Source organism: Pleurodeles waltl, chromosome 4_2 (genome assembly GCF_031143425.1).
Source record: "Pleurodeles waltl isolate 20211129_DDA chromosome 4_2, aPleWal1.hap1.20221129, whole genome shotgun sequence".
Lineage (NCBI taxonomy): Eukaryota > Metazoa > Chordata > Amphibia > Caudata > Salamandridae > Pleurodeles > Pleurodeles waltl.
The window spans coordinates 367,789,484-367,807,696 of record NC_090443.1 but is presented as its reverse complement, the minus strand read 5'-3'; the positions used below and the strand labels follow the sequence as shown (position 1 = coordinate 367,807,696).

The following is an 18,213-nucleotide window of genomic DNA, read 5'->3' as shown; positions in this document are numbered from 1 at the left end:
CCTTGGCAGTACATCTCATCCTAAAACTTTCATCCTCCTCTAGTTCTTTGCACCTTAAAACTATTCTTTGGTTCCCCATACCTATAAAGAACTGTTTAGCCTTTAAGGCACTTTGCCTGGCACATAGAGCAATTTATAAAACATGACAGAGCTACCTAAGAAATATTTTTATCCCCTACTTTGCGGTTATGATCCCAAAAATGTTCAGATGTTCCCAACATACGCAGAGCCGGTCTGGGTTGCCGCTCTTTTTCTTATCTCACAGTCACGCAGCCACACTATGGAACAAGCTACCACTGAACTGAAATGCCGATATAATCACCTCAGCTTTCATAAAAATGCTAATTTTGCCTTTTCTGACTCCTCCTACAGGCAGCTACCCCACCTTCCCTTAGCGACGGGGCACCCTTCACAGGTAATCGTGCACATGACAAATATAACATAACATAGTATAACATGGCATGACATAGCATAGCATGGCATAGCACAGCATGATATTGCATAGCATAACATAACAAAACATAGCATTTCATAACATATTACAGCATAACATAACATAACTTCTGCCGCAAACTTGAATATCGTCGGATGGTGTAGCTTATGGTCCAGAATTGAAGAGGCGTAGCAGTCTCCAACGTAGTTCCAACAAATATAGGTTTATTGCAAATTCAATCCAATCAATCAGTAGTACGTCTGCCAGTCATCATATTCACATACCTCTACAGTATGTGATTTCCAGTTTATTGCTGATTATTCCCTTTAGTGCCTCGTCTTGTTGTAAAATATGCCAATGCTTGTGAACATATTTCTTCAACAGTCTAGAAGCATCAGTATAGTCCGTAACCAGTCTAACCTTATCCGTATTTTTACTCTGGATAGAGCGTTCCCTGGGTCAAAGTGCATTGTTCCTGGGTGCATGTCTTATCATGTGCTGTGCTCTATGAACAATAAGTCTCTGATAGCCTCTTTGTTCAAACCGTCTGCCCATATCTTTAATGCACTCCTCAAATTCATCATCCCTACTACAATTGCATCTTGCTCGTGTCATTTCACCCTAGGGTATTGATGTGATTTGATGTGTCGGGTGAGCACTTTCCGCATGTAATATAGAGTTACACGCTGTGGGCTTCCTGTATAATCTACTGTGTATTCTATTGTCATCTATAAACAGTTCCACATCCAAGAACTCAATACATTTGGTACTATATTGATGAGTGAATTTTACATTCATATTATTAGAGTTGAGAAATTCACAGAATTCAATGAGTCACTCTACACTGCCAGTCCAAATCATAAAGAAGTCGTCAATATAACACCCCCAATATAGTATATTTGTCTGCCATTGGGTGGCATCCGGACCCCAGACCCACCTCTCCTCAAACAAACCCATAAATGGGTTTGTGTAGGAAGGGGAGAATCTCGAGCCCATCGCCACCCCCTGTTTCTGTCTATACCAATCCTGATTGAAGAGGAAGAAGTTATTATTAAGTATTATGTTAATCATGTCCAATAGCATTCTTGTATGTTCTCATAAGGTTGCAGGTTTCCTGTTCAGAAACATCTCAATCGCTTGTAGCCCCAAATTGTGTTCTATACATGTGTATAACGAGACTACATCTAAAGTAACCAATAACATGTTTGACTCCCACTCCACATCACTCAAAATACTCAGGATATGTGTTGTGTCCCTGATGTACGAAGGAAGATTGTTAACAATTGGTTGCAGGAACACGTCCACATATTCTGATATTTTCTTGGTAGGTCCTGTGATACTCGAAACAATGGGTCTCCCCGGTGGTGAAGGTAATTTTTTATGAATTTTTGGCAAGGTGTACAAACACGGGAACCTAGGATGGTCCTGCGTGAGATACATAAACTCATCTTTGCTCAATACATTTTGCTGATGCCAAATGTTAAATTTTTTATGTATCATGCTGGTTAACCTAAATATCGGATTATACATGACTTTCTCGTAGCACTGAACACATTCAATTGGGTCATAATTTCATCTTCATGGTCAGATCTGTTCATAATTACAACATTATCCCCCTTATCTGCCTGCCTGATAATTATATGGTTATTTTGTTGGAGCTCCCTCAGTGCACATCGTTCTCCATGATTCAAGGTGGAGGTAATGCTGCAAAATCTTGATTTGGGTTGATGTGCGTCCAGATCCCTACAGACCAAATAAAAAAAGGCATCCAAGTTATTGTTGGCATAAGACCTTGGAATCCACCGTGATTTTCTTTTGAGACCACTGCTGATACTAGTGTCATGTAAAATGTTTAGATCTTCCAATATCTGTGAAAAAATAATTGGAACCTCTTCGTCTTCAGAAATAGACAGAAGTATAGCAGTATCATGAAAATCTTTAATAGATAAAGCGTTTACATCCAGACTTGGTGCAGGATTCTTCGTCTGAGTAACCATGGGATTCAATGCTAAATATTTTTTTAGTTTTAGCCTCCGTATAAATTTAAACAAGTCTATCTTAGATCTACAAAGGTCACCTTGGCTTGTGGGACAAAAGTTCAAGCCTTTCTCTAAGAGAGATATTGTATCTTGAGAGAGATTCAAATTCGACAAATTGACAACTTTTATAGAGTGCAATTCATTTTGATTCAAAACCGTTTGTCCCAAGACCTCGTTTACATGCCTTCCTTTTCTGTTGTGGTTCCTCCCTCTACTTCCCCTTTTAGTCTTTCTGTGTTTATCCTCTTTTTTGTTTTGGTCACAGTTGCTCTGTTTGATCCGCCTAAGCTCTTGTAAAAACCCACCCCTATTGTTCGCTAGATGTTGTGTGGATGTGCCCAGTCCACCATCCGTATCGCTATCACCGGATGTCGGTGCATTCAAGGAAGTGGAGCTAGAGGCAATGGAGGACAATGATTCTTGTCTAGTAGGATTAGATTGAACTAGGTGATCATACTTTCTGGCAAAGGTAAAAACTCTACACGATTGGTAATCTTTCTACTCATAGGATGGGTTTTCACAGGTGTGGACATTGTGGGTTATGCAAATGGACATGCCATAGGAAGAAGGAATATATGAACAATGGTGGACGTATTTTTAAGATTAGATCTACCATTAATTGCAACACATCTTATGTGGTTTACATAGTTTCATGCGGATGCAACTGCTTTTATGAGGGAAGTACAATCTGTCCGCTCAGAGTAAGGATAGGTGAACATGTAAGGGCTTTATCGCATGAAGATGTGAGATATCCATTGGTGGCACATATCATGACATGCCAGACACAGGGTATTCAAAAGACGTTTGGGTTCTTTGGCATTGACCATGTATCACAAGACCCTAGAGGGGGCAACAGAGAACTTGTCATCCGCAAAAGGGAGGCAATGTGGATACTGCGTCTCAGTGCAGTGGAGGAGGGCCTTAATACAGATCGAGAATTTGAATATTTCCTTGGTGAATAAATATAGGCAAATTTAAAATCAAAAAATTAATCTGATCTATATTCAATTGATTAATTATGTCTTTCGGACAATGGAGGCGTATTATACTAATAGGGGGATATGCAATTGGACGCCATAAACTACATATCTGCCCTTTATCTTATTGATGTTTGAAATTGTAATTGTACCGTTTTCTGTTGTGTTACATGTCAGAAAATTGTTGAAATCAATTTAGAGGTTGTTATGATTGTTTTGACAAATGTTGTTTTCTAGATATGCTTTGTACTATATGTTTCACTTAGCCTCATGTATTATTTTTGAGCAAATGGAACGTATTTACCCTATTACACAAATTTGGTGTTATATCGGTATAACGACTTCATCAAATACGAGAGCTACAATTCTTGCAAATATGATATCGATATATGGGCTTTAATCTCCATTATTTTCTTTATCCACCCCAATTGTAGACATTTCTTGTTTAGGCTCTAATTTCTGACTTTAATTGTTGTAACTTCTTACGGTTGGAGTTGGGTTTATTTTTATTACCTTGTAACTATTGTTTCATTATTCTTAGGCCTTTCTGAGTCCATTTTGGTTAATTAAGACCTTTGTTCTCCTTTTTGGCAAAAGACATCGCGGAGGCGTAATCGCCGTAACCGCTTAGCATCGGAGTCCTCTTTCTATTATGTATAAGATGCTTTGGGTCAACATGGTAATTGATAGAGGAACGTTTCATAGTCCTTTGTCTATTTCCAGGCAGTGGGTAGTTAAAGCTCTTCCGGTCGCAGGGCGACGTAGCCTACTCACGACTGGAACACTTCACAGATACACACGCTGCCAAGGCGGCGCTGCCACTGACTTACCCCCCCAGGTGAGCTCTATAGATCCATGCGTTCTTGTTCAGCGCAATACGGATAGTTGATGTTCATTTTGGTTACTTGTTTCATTTTTGGCAGAACGACGAGCCAGTACTTTTTATAATTTATCATTTGACAGATTTGGGTTCATCTTTTACTGTGTTGTTTGAATGGTATATTGTAATAACGTACACATTGAAGATATATGGAATTTTATCAATACATGAATAAGATTAAGTATTGCCTAATAATTTTCTTGATTAAGTTGGGTTTTCTACACTAACTCTCTAATGCATGACACTGGTTTTTTATATAATTATCTTCTTGCTTGTTGTTACGACATTATGTGAGACGCTAGTGATTGAGATTAAGTGGTTGGCGTTTGTGTGTGTCTCTGTCCCATTGTGGACACTAATATTGGTTTGGGCATGCTTTCACTTGGATTAGAAGGCTACCAACATCTAACGATTACTCACGGTTTGAGGTGTTAACCTTGTATTTCTCTATGATGGTGGATCTTGCATCTATCCCACTTTTTCCTATGGTGAAGGATTGGTTTACACTTTATTATTCTTTTGTGTCTATTTGGTACTTGATGACTGCCATTATGCTTATATGGCTTATGCTTTGGCAAAATTTCAGCCCTGATGAAGTCGATGGGGTGATCCCAGGACAGAACACGTGTTGGCTGTGGGGTTCGAACAGAACTATAATAACATCATGAATATGATGACTGGCAGACTTACTACTGATTGATTGGATTGAATTTGAAATAAACCTTTATTTGTTGGAACTACGTTGGAGACTGCTACCCCTCTTCAATTCTGGACTATAAGCTACACCATCTGACGATATTCAAGTCTGGTGTTTTGTTATTTCTTCTTCTAAGGAAACTACAGAGACCATACAGAACATATGGCCAGATGTAGGTAGGTTGAAAATTGCGAATTGCAATTTGCGAGTCCGTGCGACTCGCAAATTGCAAGTCGCAATTTGCTATGCAGAAAGGTGTCTCAGACACCTTCTGCAACTCGCAATGGGGTCGCAAAGACCCACCTCATTAATATTAATGAGGTGAGTCGCAGTTTGCGACCCCATTACGAGAATGGGCACTCACGGGGATGGTGGCCTGCTGGAGACAGCAGACCACCATGTCCGTGACTGCTTTTTAATAAAGCAGTTTTTTTTTTTTCTGCCTGCAGCCCGTTTTCCTTAAAGGAAAACGTGCTGCACTTAGAAAAAAAAACGAAACCTTTGGTTTCGGTATTTTTCAGAGCAGGCAGTGGTCCATAGGACCACTACTTAGGAATGGAACACCCCTTCCTATTTGCGAGTCGGAAATGCATTTTGCGAGTCGGATCCGACTCGCAAAATGCATTTCTGCATCGCTGAGAGGCTTTTGCGCCTCGCAAATGGCGTTTTTCACCGTTTGCGAGTCGCAAATCCTTTCCTACATCTGGCCCATAATTATTTATTCAGTATCATTTATATATATTCACTGAGTGCCTCCTTTTGTATTACATTTTCTGTTTGATTCTCTTACAGTTGGGGGGTTAGGGGTTTAGGCCCCCAGGAGGGCACCGTGTGTGATATCATTTGAGCCTTGTAACTTACCTCTAATTCTCAGAGCGCCAATCTTTTTCCCTAATAACCGACACTGTGCGATTTGATAACTTCTGCCTCGAACTTAATGATATAGCTAACTGTCCAAAGCAGGTACCTCATCCAAAGAAATATAACTGTCTACCTAAATAGTTAAAATTCAGAGCTCATGTTCTGAAGAAATGTGAATGTTTCACTTCTTCCTTTTCCTTGGCCTGAACATCTAGGCCCTGTCCCACTTCCAGTCCAGTATGTTTTAAAATCTTAAATGTCATTGTAGATAATACTTCTACCGTTATACCTCATGTGTTGTCTACCAAGAATTACTCCCACCATCTGTGTTCACTTACAAAATGTTCATCCCTCATACTATCCAAAGATAGGATAACCCTTGTACTTGCCATAATGACATCTCACCAGCAGAACTGCTCCTATTGTCTGAACAAGTGCAGCAACAACTCAGTTGTTATGAAGAAATGACGTAACACAAATGTATATCAGAAGTCATAATATTAAGCTGAGAAGACCCATCACTATGGCTTCACTTTGTCCAACTCAGAAATGTTGTGCTTTCACAAAGGCACTTAAGCACCGAAGCTTACACTCATGATATCCTTCCTTAAAAAGGACTTGTTGGATACTGTACGGAGCAGGCGCGGCCCGTCCTTTAGGGCAGAGGGGCCACGCCCCCCCACCTATTGCCCCTCATGAAGAGTGTCTGCCAGGCTGAACAAAGGTCAGCCTGACAGACACTCTTCATGTTCAGGTCAGGCAGCCAGGAGCAGACATGCGCGATTTGCACAGACTCCTGGCTGCCAGAGCTGAACTTTGCTGGGCTGAGGAGGTCACAGCGCCTATGGGCGTGACCTCCTCGGCTTAGCAAAGATGCCTCGAAGCCCTCCCCTGGGTGACGAGGAAAGCGTTACCCACTGACTTCAACCTGGGTGCTTCAGGTTTAAGCCCTGAAGCGCGCAAGGCGAGTGTCAATCCGTGACACTTCATCACAGAGTGGGGTGGTGTCAGCAGACTCACTGACCCCACCCCACTCTGTGATGAGGGTGGGACTGCTGCCTTCCCCAGCCAATGAGGGAAGGCAGCAGTCCCAACCCTCCTGGGAACTCCAGGGCTGAAGGGAAGTGTATGTGTGTGATCTTTTAAAATGAATGTTTGGTGCATGCGTGCATGTTTGAATGTTATGAGTGTTGTTAATGGATGTGCATGCGTGCCTGCGTGCGTGCCTGTGTGTGCGAAAGAATGAGTGTGTGTGTGTTTGATATTTTAAAATGAATGTTTGGTGCGTGCGTGCATGTTTGAATGTTATGATTGTTGTTAATGGATGTGCATGCGTGTGTGTGTGTGTGTGAAAGAATGAGTGTGTGTGTGCCTCCCGTCCGCCCCCTCCCTTCTAAAGCTGCTGGCAGCCACTGATACGGAGACCACACTAACTGTACCAGGGGGTGCCTGCTGGGAGTGAAACACTCAAGGACACCTAAGCAATGAATGTGACAAATAGTGCTGTTGGAACTAGAGACGCCAAATATTACGGCACGGTCACTGGATTGGCAAATACTTTCAATTTAGAACTTTCACTTTTGCAGACAGAGCAGTCAAGCAGTCAAATCTTACTCTAAAAACATTTTATTGTGTTTGAAGTTTACATTCAACTAGTAAATTTGCCGCTTACAATAAAACAATTAGCAGTCAGTTTGTTTTTAAAGAAAAAAAAAGGATTTTACTTACATTAAGTATGAATGCTTTATAAAATAGACGGATATTCCATATGCGATTAGACACTGGGGACATTCCTGCAAAGACTTTGTATTATCTTATGTTCTTTTTGGAACTTGGCACATTCAATACCTACCTTTGGCAGCTATTTGAAATTAGCCACAAGGCAACGTCTACTTTAAAGATACAAAGAGCCAGTGACTTTCAGTTTTTATTCATGTAATTTGCTGGCACATGCTCTGCATCGCACATCAAGGAACCTTGGTGTCATGCAATCCTCAGTGCTCCATTTCCCTCATTGAGTGACAACTCTATGGTTGGATAAAAAGAGCCAATCTGCTCTTATGGCTTCAGTTTCTTGTCTTGGAACAGTGCACAGACATCCTTTTAGGAATGACTGTGTTATGAGGGGCATGTCAGAGCTCAGAAATCCTTACTTTCTGAGATAAGTATTGACAGGAAAGCACCCAAGATGTTGGCACTCAGATGTCTTTGGGTTCCTCAAAGCTTAGGTGCTGGTGACAAAAAACATGGGCTTCATGGTGACATCAGAACTCAGCAATGGCAATGGTCTGGTGTTGGCAAAAGTAACAAACTCTATGGAAGGCCATCTCTTCTGGATCACGATGGTAGAGGGAGAGATATATCATGCAAGATGCACTTGATTAGTGGTCTGCACCACTGGCGTATTCTCTCTGTCCACTTCCTATAATTATATAGAATTCATACAGAGCCTTGGATTTGCCTGAGCAGCATTATCAGGTCTCCAATGTCGATCAAATCCATTTGGCTTTACAATGGTTTCACCATGGGGAAATTAGCAAAGCTGTGGGTCATGCAGAAAATGAGAGATGACAGCTCTGGCCACCACTAAACCTTATGAAACTTCTGACAATCTTCACATATATAGTACTTGCCCCTCAACCCTTATATATGAAGCACTAGTCAGACACACAGAAACACATCCCTTACACTCAGTGAGATTTTAGGGGAGCAGAGTGCAACTTTACATAAGGAGAGAAAATAGGCAATTGCCCTACAAATGTGCCGTTATAAAGGGCTATAGCCATAGCTAACGAGCAGCTGCCCCAAAGGTTAGTCATGTCGAGCCGAGGTAATGAGAACAGGAGTCACTAATAATAAAAGCAGTATCACTTTCACTGTACCCAAGTCACTCAACCCAGTTTAGCAATGCGTTGTGAGGGACATCCAAAAATCACGCAGCCGATGTATCAGGGGTCCTAGGGCACTGGTTTTCAACAAACAGATTCAACTACTTTCAGTATCCAGCTTAAGGTGCCAGCCCACAGAAAAGACACTAAAGTTACCATCCAGCCCAGATTTTTGCAGACAGTCCCGGAGTTCCTTGTGTTGTTTTTTTAATTTTCATTTTTATTCAGGTATACATATACAAAATAAAACAAATATTCTACAGAAGTATTATTAATCCATAGCAATAAATTTTCTTTGGATGGTAATATCACAATAACCATGCTATATGCCTTAATTCAGCGAAACATTGATTCAAGTCTCTGTCCAAATTATAATCATAATCGCACTGAGGTTTCAGTCATTTTGTATAGTTTATACATTATTATACTGTATTCACGAGCAATATTTTCATATAGCTCCCAGCTTCCCTTGTTCATGGTTTACTACTCCTCTAAGTACTGCCATATAGCTGTGAACCTTTTTATACTCCCAACACGTTTTGAGTATGCCTCCTCATATTTCTTAGTTCTTACCATTTTATTTCACCAGTTCTGCATGGTAGGAATCGTATGAGTCCGCCATAACTGGAGTATTAATGATCGAGCTACTGCAAAAGCTATAGCTATAAAATATTGCTGATGTTTTGCTAACTGACATGTTTTCTCAGAAGCTCCAAACAAAGCTAGGCTTGAATTTAGATCAATCCTCGAATTAGAGCTGTGATTTATTACCTTCTCTACTTCCCACCAGAAAGTAGGTAATTTGGGACAATCAACAAAGATATGCAACTAGTTTCCCCACCCCTACTGATGGCAGCGGAAACATTGATTGGGAACTGACAGAAACATTTTATGTATCTTTTCAGGAGTGTAATAAGCAATCCATCTGGAAAGAAAATATATTCTTTTATAGTTGACTGCCCTCAAAGATTTATAGCCCATTTCCAAAATAATTCTCCAGTCTTCGTTAGATATTACACATTGTGGTGTTCTGAAAATATGATCCCTGAATTCTGTAATAATTGCTGAGACGATTCGATCAACTAGCAATCTATACCAGTTCCCTGTACCAAGTATTTTACCTCTGATTAAAGCCCTCCATGTCGGGTGTTCTTGGGTACTTTCCCGGGGTATATTAGCAATAAGAAAATGGGAGGTCTGAAAAAAGCTCAAAAAGAGTCTAGTTGCTGTATCTCCAAGTCTAGTTTCGACCTCGTCCCAGGTGATGGATCCATTTCTTAATTAAAATCCCCCATCTCTTTAAACCCTTTGCTATTCCATTGGGCTATCACCATTTCTGGAAGGTGTAGACAAAAGTATTTACATTCCTGTAATTGTAGGTAAATATACCCAATGGTATTTGATGTGTTTTGCTTAATATTTCTAGTTTTTTACTAAAATCATGAATATATTTATATCAAGTTTTTTTGGGAGTTTTGTAGTTTTAATAAATGCAGGGAGACTTATTGCTGACTCTGCATCCATTCTATTGACCAAAAGGTTTTCCCTAGTTCCTCCTATGGCCAAGTGTCGTGCCAATATATCCTGCAATGCAGCCTGATCTTAAACTTCAAAATTAGCGAGTGCCGGGCCCCATTGGTTTCATTTCAGCTGAATAACTGAAAGCCTTACCCCTGGGGTTTTCTTCCTCCATATAAAACATTGTATAATGGAATCCAGTTCACGAAAGTAAGAGCTATTTATTCTTATCGGTACATTATTGAATAAGAAAAGAAAAAGCGGTAGAATTGACATCTTGATGAAGGACACTCCCCCATCAGAGTCAACGGTAAAACTCTCCATCTGTCTAAAAGTGCTTGTACTTTTGCAAGCATCCTAACATAATTAAGATTAAACAAATGACCATAATTCTTTGTGACATAAATTCCCAAATATCCAATACAGGGAGTGCAGAATTATTAGGCAAATGAGTATTTTGACCACATCATCCTTTTTATGCATGTTGTCTTACTCCAAGCTGTATAGGCTCGAAAGCCTACTACCAATTAAGCATATTAGGTGATGTGCATCTCTGTAATGAGAAGGGGTGTGGTCTAATGACATCAACACCCTATATCAGGTGTGCATAATTATTAGGCAACATCCTTTCCTTTGGCAAAATGGGTCAAAAGAAGGACTTGACAGGCTCAGAAAAGTCAAAAATAGTGAGATATCTTGCAGAGGGATGCAGCACTCTTAAAATTGCAAAGCTTCTGAAGCGTGATCATCGAACAATCAAGCGTTTCATTCAAAATAGTCAACAGGGTCGCAAGAAGCGTGTGGAAAAACCAAGGCGCAAAATAACTGCCCATGAACTGAGAAAAGTCAAGCGTGCAGCTGCCACGATGCCACTTGCCACCAGTTTGGCCATATTTCAGAGCTGCAACATCACTGGAGTGCCCAAAAGCACAAGGTGTGCAATACTCAGAGACATGGCCAAGGTAAGAAAGGCTGAAAGACGACCACCACTGAACAAGACACACAAGCTGAAACGTCAAGACTGGGCCAAGAAATATCTCAAGACTGATTTTTCTAAGGTTTTATGGACTGATGAAATGAGAGTGAGTCTTGATGGGCCAGATGGATGGGCCCGTGGCTGGATTGGTAAAGGGCAGAGAGCTCCAGTCCGACTCAGACGCCAGCAAGGTGGAGGTGGAGTACTGGTTTGGGCTGGTATCATCATAGATGAGCTTGTGGGGCCTTTTCGGGTTGAGGATGGAGTCAAGCTCAACTCCCAGTCCTACTGCCAGTTCCTGGAAGACACCTTCTTCAAGCAGTGGTACAGGAAGAAGTCTGCATCCTTCAAGAAAAACATGATTTTCATGCAGGACAATGCTCCATCACACGCGTCCAAGTACTCCACAGCGTGGCTGGCAAGAAAGGGTATAAAAGAAGGAAATCTAATGACATGGCCTCCTTGTTCACCTGATCTGAACCCCATTGAGAACCTGTGGTCCATCATCAAATGTGAGATTTACAAGGAGGGAAAACAGTACACCTCTCTGAACAGTGTCTGGGAGGCTGTGGTTGCTGCTGCACGCAATGTTGATGGTGAACAGATCAAAACACTGACAGAATCCATGGATGGCAGGCTTTTGAGTGTCCTTGCAAAGATAGGTGGCTATATTGGTCACTGATTTGCTTTTGTTTTGTTTTTGAATGTCAGAAATGTATATTTGTGAATGTTGAGATGTTATATTGGTTTCACTGGTAATAATAAATAATTGAAATGGGTATATATTTTTTTTTGTTAAGTTGCCTAATAATTATGCACAGTGATAGTCACCTGCACACACAGATATCCCCCTAACATAGCTAAAACTAAAAACAAACTAAAAACTACTTCCAAAAATATTCAGCTTTGATATTAATTAGTTTTTTGGGTTCATTGAGAACATGGTTGTTGTTCAATAATAAAATTAATCCTCAAAAATACAACTTGCCTAATAATTCTGCACTCCCTGTAGTTTCGGGTGAATCAGCTTGCTGCTGCAAAGCATCCGGAAGATTATCTGTTCCTGCATTACATAGAAGGACCTCCGTTTTGCTTTCATTAATCTTGTATCCCCTTTTTGAATGAACTAATTAATCTTATCCAGTACTCTTTGGACATTGTCAGTCTCTAGTTTTAAGTATAAAATGATGTCATCAGCCAAGAGCTTAATTTTGGGCATATCTGCTACAGGTTGCATGATTTCCTTCGAAATCTGTGTTATCTGGGTGAGAGGTTCAATAAAAAAGGCAAAAAGTATAGGGAAGAGAGGACATCCCTGTCTAGTACCTCTTTTATTCTGAATTGTGCAACTAACCTTGGAGTTGAAAACAATTCTGGCCTTCAATTATCATTGAAGTAAATTGCGAAGGGAAACCAAATTTGGTTACGCTGTATACCAAGGCTCCCCAATTGACTAGGTCGAAGGCTTTCTCTGCATCTAGCATTATCATTACTGCAGGAATTATGTTGACCGAGAAGTACTTGATTGCATGTATAAGTTTATATTGGATGTCATCAACCTGCTAGCTGTGTTGGTTGACATGTCCCTGAAAGTGCCCACAATTTGGCAGGCATTTCATTAAAATCAGGACACTGTCCCCGAAAATCATTGGACTTCACAGTTAACAGGCTGCAACACAGCAGGCCACACAGCACCGGGGAAAATATGGGAAGAAAGGAATGGAATTTTAACCCATTGTTGGCGTGTCAGACCTTAATAAGTAAACTTACAAAGGGACGCGAATAGGAAGATGAACCTTTTGACTCGCTTAAAGATGTTCCCACCATATAGCCAGTACATTCAGATCAATAATCAATAACCAATCAGTAACATTAATAATCAATGATTATCAATAGCATTAGTAATCAATTAGAGTCAGTAATTGTCACACACCATGACCTTTCAGTCATGAATAACCACACCTTTAGTAGAAGTTAGAATATTTATTTCCCTATATTAACAATGCTACTGTCACATAGGATAACCTTAAAATCAAATGATAAACATACAGAAACAACACTGGCTGTCCAAAGCGCCTAAAGAAACACAATCTAATCAAAGCTTGAACAACTACACACTCTAAAGTTACAGTGCAAATTAATAACATGAATATTTGTGCAAACGATATTACACCCATTTAGGTTTAGCAAAGAAAAGACATCAAACGTTACACCATATTTTGAACTCCATTAGTGAGAATCCTAACTAACACCGGATTAGAATTAGCATGTTGGGCTTCATGCAAAACAATTTAGTCAACACCAATTTGGAAACACATCTAACTATGGCTCTATCAAAATAGTGCGGTTGGTACCTGGAAACAAAAGCAAATAGACATAGCAAACAATCTCATAGTCAATATACCTATCGTTAGTTTGGATCAGCAAACTTTGACAGTCTTCGTCCTCATGACATCAGTTCGTCAGCAAGGCCTCAGGATTCAGCATCAAAGGTCAGAAAAGGCAAAGTCTTTAAGCATTAAATTTAAGCACGTCTCTCTCCAAGACGCTCAAGAAAGTAGCTTTCGACAAGATAGAAAATGGGGAAATGGACTGTTTTTCCTCAGTGTAGTCCGGCTAAGTTAGATTTCCTAAAACTACTTCCCGGGTCCCCTATTGATCAAGGGATCGCATGTTCACACTTTGTCCAATAACATAAAAATTCAAATCTACATTTCTACTAGTACACGGTTCACATGTCGATGATTGGCTCCTCTTGTCCCGTTCTCATCATCCGGCTCATCAGGTAACAATATTGTTGCAGCTTAAACTCCAGTCAATATGGTCATTGTTCTCTCCAGAGAAAGTCAGTATTGCACACATTACATTTACAATGTTGCATTAGTAAGAACAGCATCTTCTAGCAAGCAGTTCTCATAAGAAAGACTTTTAGCTACGAGCACATTAGGACAGCACAGTGGAAAATCACAATTTAATTTTCTAAGCAGACATTTTATTAAATGCCTAAGAAATACTGCTTGACATGAGGCCGTGCAACTAAGCCAAGACTCTGCTAATTTAAGGCCTACAATTAATAAAGCTAATACATAATACATAACCCTTAATATGACATATTACTACATTAATCAAACACAAGCTCCAGATTTCATATTAATAAGCCATTAATAAGTTCACTTGGTGAACATTGGCGGCCACTCATGTGGGCATATTCTGAAATGCGTGCATTATTTTTCTCTAAATTATTACATTTTCTACGCAAATCCATTACTCAAACTCCATGAATATTCATTCATATTTTTATTAAAACACCTGCGCTAGCACATTCACTTGGCCCTCCCCTTTACTCTATATGATGCCTTTGACGGGGAAGGTGACAGGCAAATAGATTGCTGTCTTCTTCCGGCAAGCAGGCTGCCTGTGCCCTTTAGCCAATGACAGACATTCTTGGCTCAGGGTACAGGTCAGGAGGGGGGCGTGTACTGGCTGTCTATAATGGAAATAAGTCTAATTCCTCACCTCATGACCTATATTGGTTTGAGCCACGGTTCCCCCTATCAATAATTCAACAGCGGAGAGTCAGCAACTTAGTGCCCCACTCGTGGTAGTAACACAAGCTAAAATAACTTGGCTGCAATTGTAAGACACTGGCGATGGCAAGAAGAAGGTGGAATAACTGGGTGTTGTGCTGTGTGTAAACCAACAAGCTGAACAATCAATAGTTTGAAGTAAGGTCTCTCGTTGGTCATTCCCTCTCTCTTGCCTCCTCTGACTTCCTTCAGTGGCCTGGGTTGCTCAGCTGAAGAAACTTGAAGTAAAAATGAAATGATTGTCTACCTGTGAAAACCGACAAGCCACATCCTGGAACAAAAAGAACAAACCTTACATGTAGCAAAAATTCTGCTGTTTATGGTATTGCCATTTATAGCACACACTGCATACTGAATCGCCTTTTTGAAATCGAATAAATCCAATATGATAAGGGAAATAAGGTATAGAGGGACCAAGAGATTTAGCACAATATCACACAAGTAGACCAGATAGGAAAGCTGGGATTCAAAGTAGGTCTCCATGCACTGATTCTACTACAAGCCTCTACGCCACATTTTGTACAAAAAACATTATTTATTTGGTCACAGAAATGTCATTCATGAGCAAGCAAATCTCCCAGCTGGCACACTTGATGGTGGTTCTGTGGTACTGTTAGACATTCTTTATTTAAAGGTAGCCATGTGCTCCCTTTTAAGAACTCTATAAACCTCGCCATTTTAATGACCAATATAGCAGGAAAAGTTCTTCTATTGCACAATTTGGATTGTTTTAAAAACATATTGAGTGGACTATCCCACACATACCTTTAATGTGGCTGGGCTCTCACTGCACAGATTCTCACTGCAGCTGAGGGGTTCCAAAATAAGATTTGCACGGTAAAGATGTGGTAACCTTAAAACATGCTTTTAGGAAGTTTACTATTACTTCGCTTTTTCTTCTTCCGACGGTATTGTTAAACTCCACCTTATATCTGTCCAATTGTATATTTTGCGGCCAGCAATATTGCTGTGTTGAACTAGGTCATTTCCAAAACCCAATAATGCGCCGTATTTTCAAGAAAATGGCACATTCTTCTGTTTACCCCTGCGCTAAATCAGCTGCCTAGTGCCAATGCAGCCACCCTTGTGCCATAGTGCAAGGATGCCTGCATTGTGGGGGTGATTGTTTATGTGCAGGAAGGAACACCTTGCTGCATATAAACAATCATTTATGGGGATTTGCTCCTCCTAAGTCTGCAGAATGCAGCACACATAGAAAGAGAAAAACTACCACTTTAACGGCATCCCTGGGGAGGTGTTAGTTTTTGGCGGTGCCTCAGGTTTACGATTTCCTGTAAATCTGGGGCAGCATCAAAAAGCAATGGGAGTTGCGTGAGTACGCCCACAGCAACACCCACCCCTTTGCTAAAGAAAACTGCGTGGGGTGGCATATATTTACAAGGCGGCGCTAAGCCACGAAAAGTGGCTTGATGCAATCTTGTAAATATGGAGCAGGGCACACCAGAGCCTCACTAAAAGTGACACTTTGGTGGAGCAAGGGTCTTGTAATTGAGTCCCTTAGCTTTATAGCGATTTTGATGTTTGAGTACCACCTTCACCAGTGAGCCAATGGGTACGTTATTAAGTCCATCTAGATTCCCTTCATCTATAAAATTCTATGTTGGCAAAGCCTTTGACTTATTAAATGCCTTGAACCTCAAGTGACTCTGTGATGCCTGCTAGGCCCATTTTTACACAGTTCGTGTCTCTTTTGGTCTAGCATCCTTGGCTTGCTACCTATCGTCAATAAATTCTAGAATTCAGGGTTTACTGCTCATATTATCTGTCCAATTGTTTTTCGGACCTACAGTTAAAAGCTGTCTGTTCATTCACTGCAGGTCTGGAGCCTAGGGATGTATTTTCTAAACCCAGGGATGTTTGTCCATATGGCTTGTTGCCCATGTCCCCTCAGGTCCAGACCCCACAATTCTTGGTTCGTGTTACCCCATCATTGGGGATCCAAAGCTCTATTGTAACCATAGGCCATAATCACATTTCATGTTGGCTCTTATGTGTTTTCTCTTTCTAGGTCACCCATTTGACCCACATTTCATGATAAACAATGCAGTGAGCAATGTGATATGTTCCATCATCTTTGGGGATCGCTTTGACTATGATGACAAACAATTCATGAAGGTGCTGGGACTATTTCAGGATCTAGTAGACGCTAACAATGAAATACTTCCACAGGTAAGTCAGGAAGACTATCACAGCACAGATATTCCATGACTGGCATTATTTTTTTAATTCAGTAATAACTTTTTGACGATCACAAAGGCTAAGAAGGTTTAAAATATGCAACTGCAGACAAATACAATGGCAAATTAAAATATAAAAAGAATTTCCTTGATTTAGTTGTTGATCAACTGTTCCATTTGTGTGATGACTAATAGTCCAGATTCCCCACTGTTCCTCATATTTTGCTGGTACTCTGCATTGTATGTTATATGTCCTTTTTTGTTACCCATGTGCTTTTAATACATTCTCTGGAGTGAACTTTAGCTCCTGAATCCATCCAATTGTGGACACCTAAAGAAAATATACATCAGAGTGTCAGGCTGTCACCTCTAAAACGTATGCTTGCTAATATCTTGAATTATGACTTTCTTCCCTGGGGTAATGCGTATATGAAATAAAATATAATTTTGCAATTTTACATTGTAGCTGGAAGTAAACAGGAAAGACATATTCCTGTTGGATGAAAGGATGCATCTACATAATCCTCCCATTTCATCAAAAGATTCTTTCTCCAGTATCTGTTAGCATAGAATTTATTTGGGAAAAAAATCAAATATGTTGTTTAGTGAGTAATGAATATAAACTAATATGCATCTATTTAAGAAGAAGGGATGCCTTTGAATGACCTTTCTCAGATTCAGGAGGTGGAGAAGCTTTAGCGTGTCTGGAGATCTAAGCTGACAAAAAAAATACAATATGAAAACAGCTTCCCCACTTCTAAGATGCCTTCTCCTACATGGACCACGGGAAATAATTGACAACTTGTGTTTAATTTCTAAAAATGGCAACAAAAGGTTCTAGTTACGGAAGAGGTTCATAAACCTGTAATGTGCCCTCTTATTTGTCCTCTATAGCATGAACAACAAGAGAGACTAGCTTTGTCAATGTGTTTTGCCATGTTGTATACCACTGTGGTAGACTGGATTTGTTGGAGCAAGTTGGAGTAGGGGGAGTAGAGTGTTGTAGAGGAGAGTAGAGTTCAGTGGTTTGGTGGCAGAGAGTGGCATAGAGTACAGTGTTATAGCGTGGAGTGTCATAGAGTGTCATAGAGTAGAGTGTCATAGAGTGGAGTATCATAAAGTGTTGTGGCGTAGAGTGGGTGGAATGAGGTGGGATGGA

The 18,213-nt window shown here is 40.3% G+C and overlaps 1 protein-coding gene across 1 annotated transcript in view; it reads left to right on the top strand.

The window, feature by feature from the left end:
- The window catches only part of LOC138292729 (cytochrome P450 2D15-like), a 275,538-nt gene that overhangs the window by 78,867 nt on the left and 178,458 nt on the right, over nt 1–18,213 (top strand). Inside the window, exon 4 of the mRNA XM_069231467.1 lies at nt 16,886–17,046. Within this exon, the coding sequence (XP_069087568.1) occupies nt 16,886–17,046 (161 nt within the window). The remainder of the gene's footprint in view (nt 1–16,885; nt 17,047–18,213) is intronic.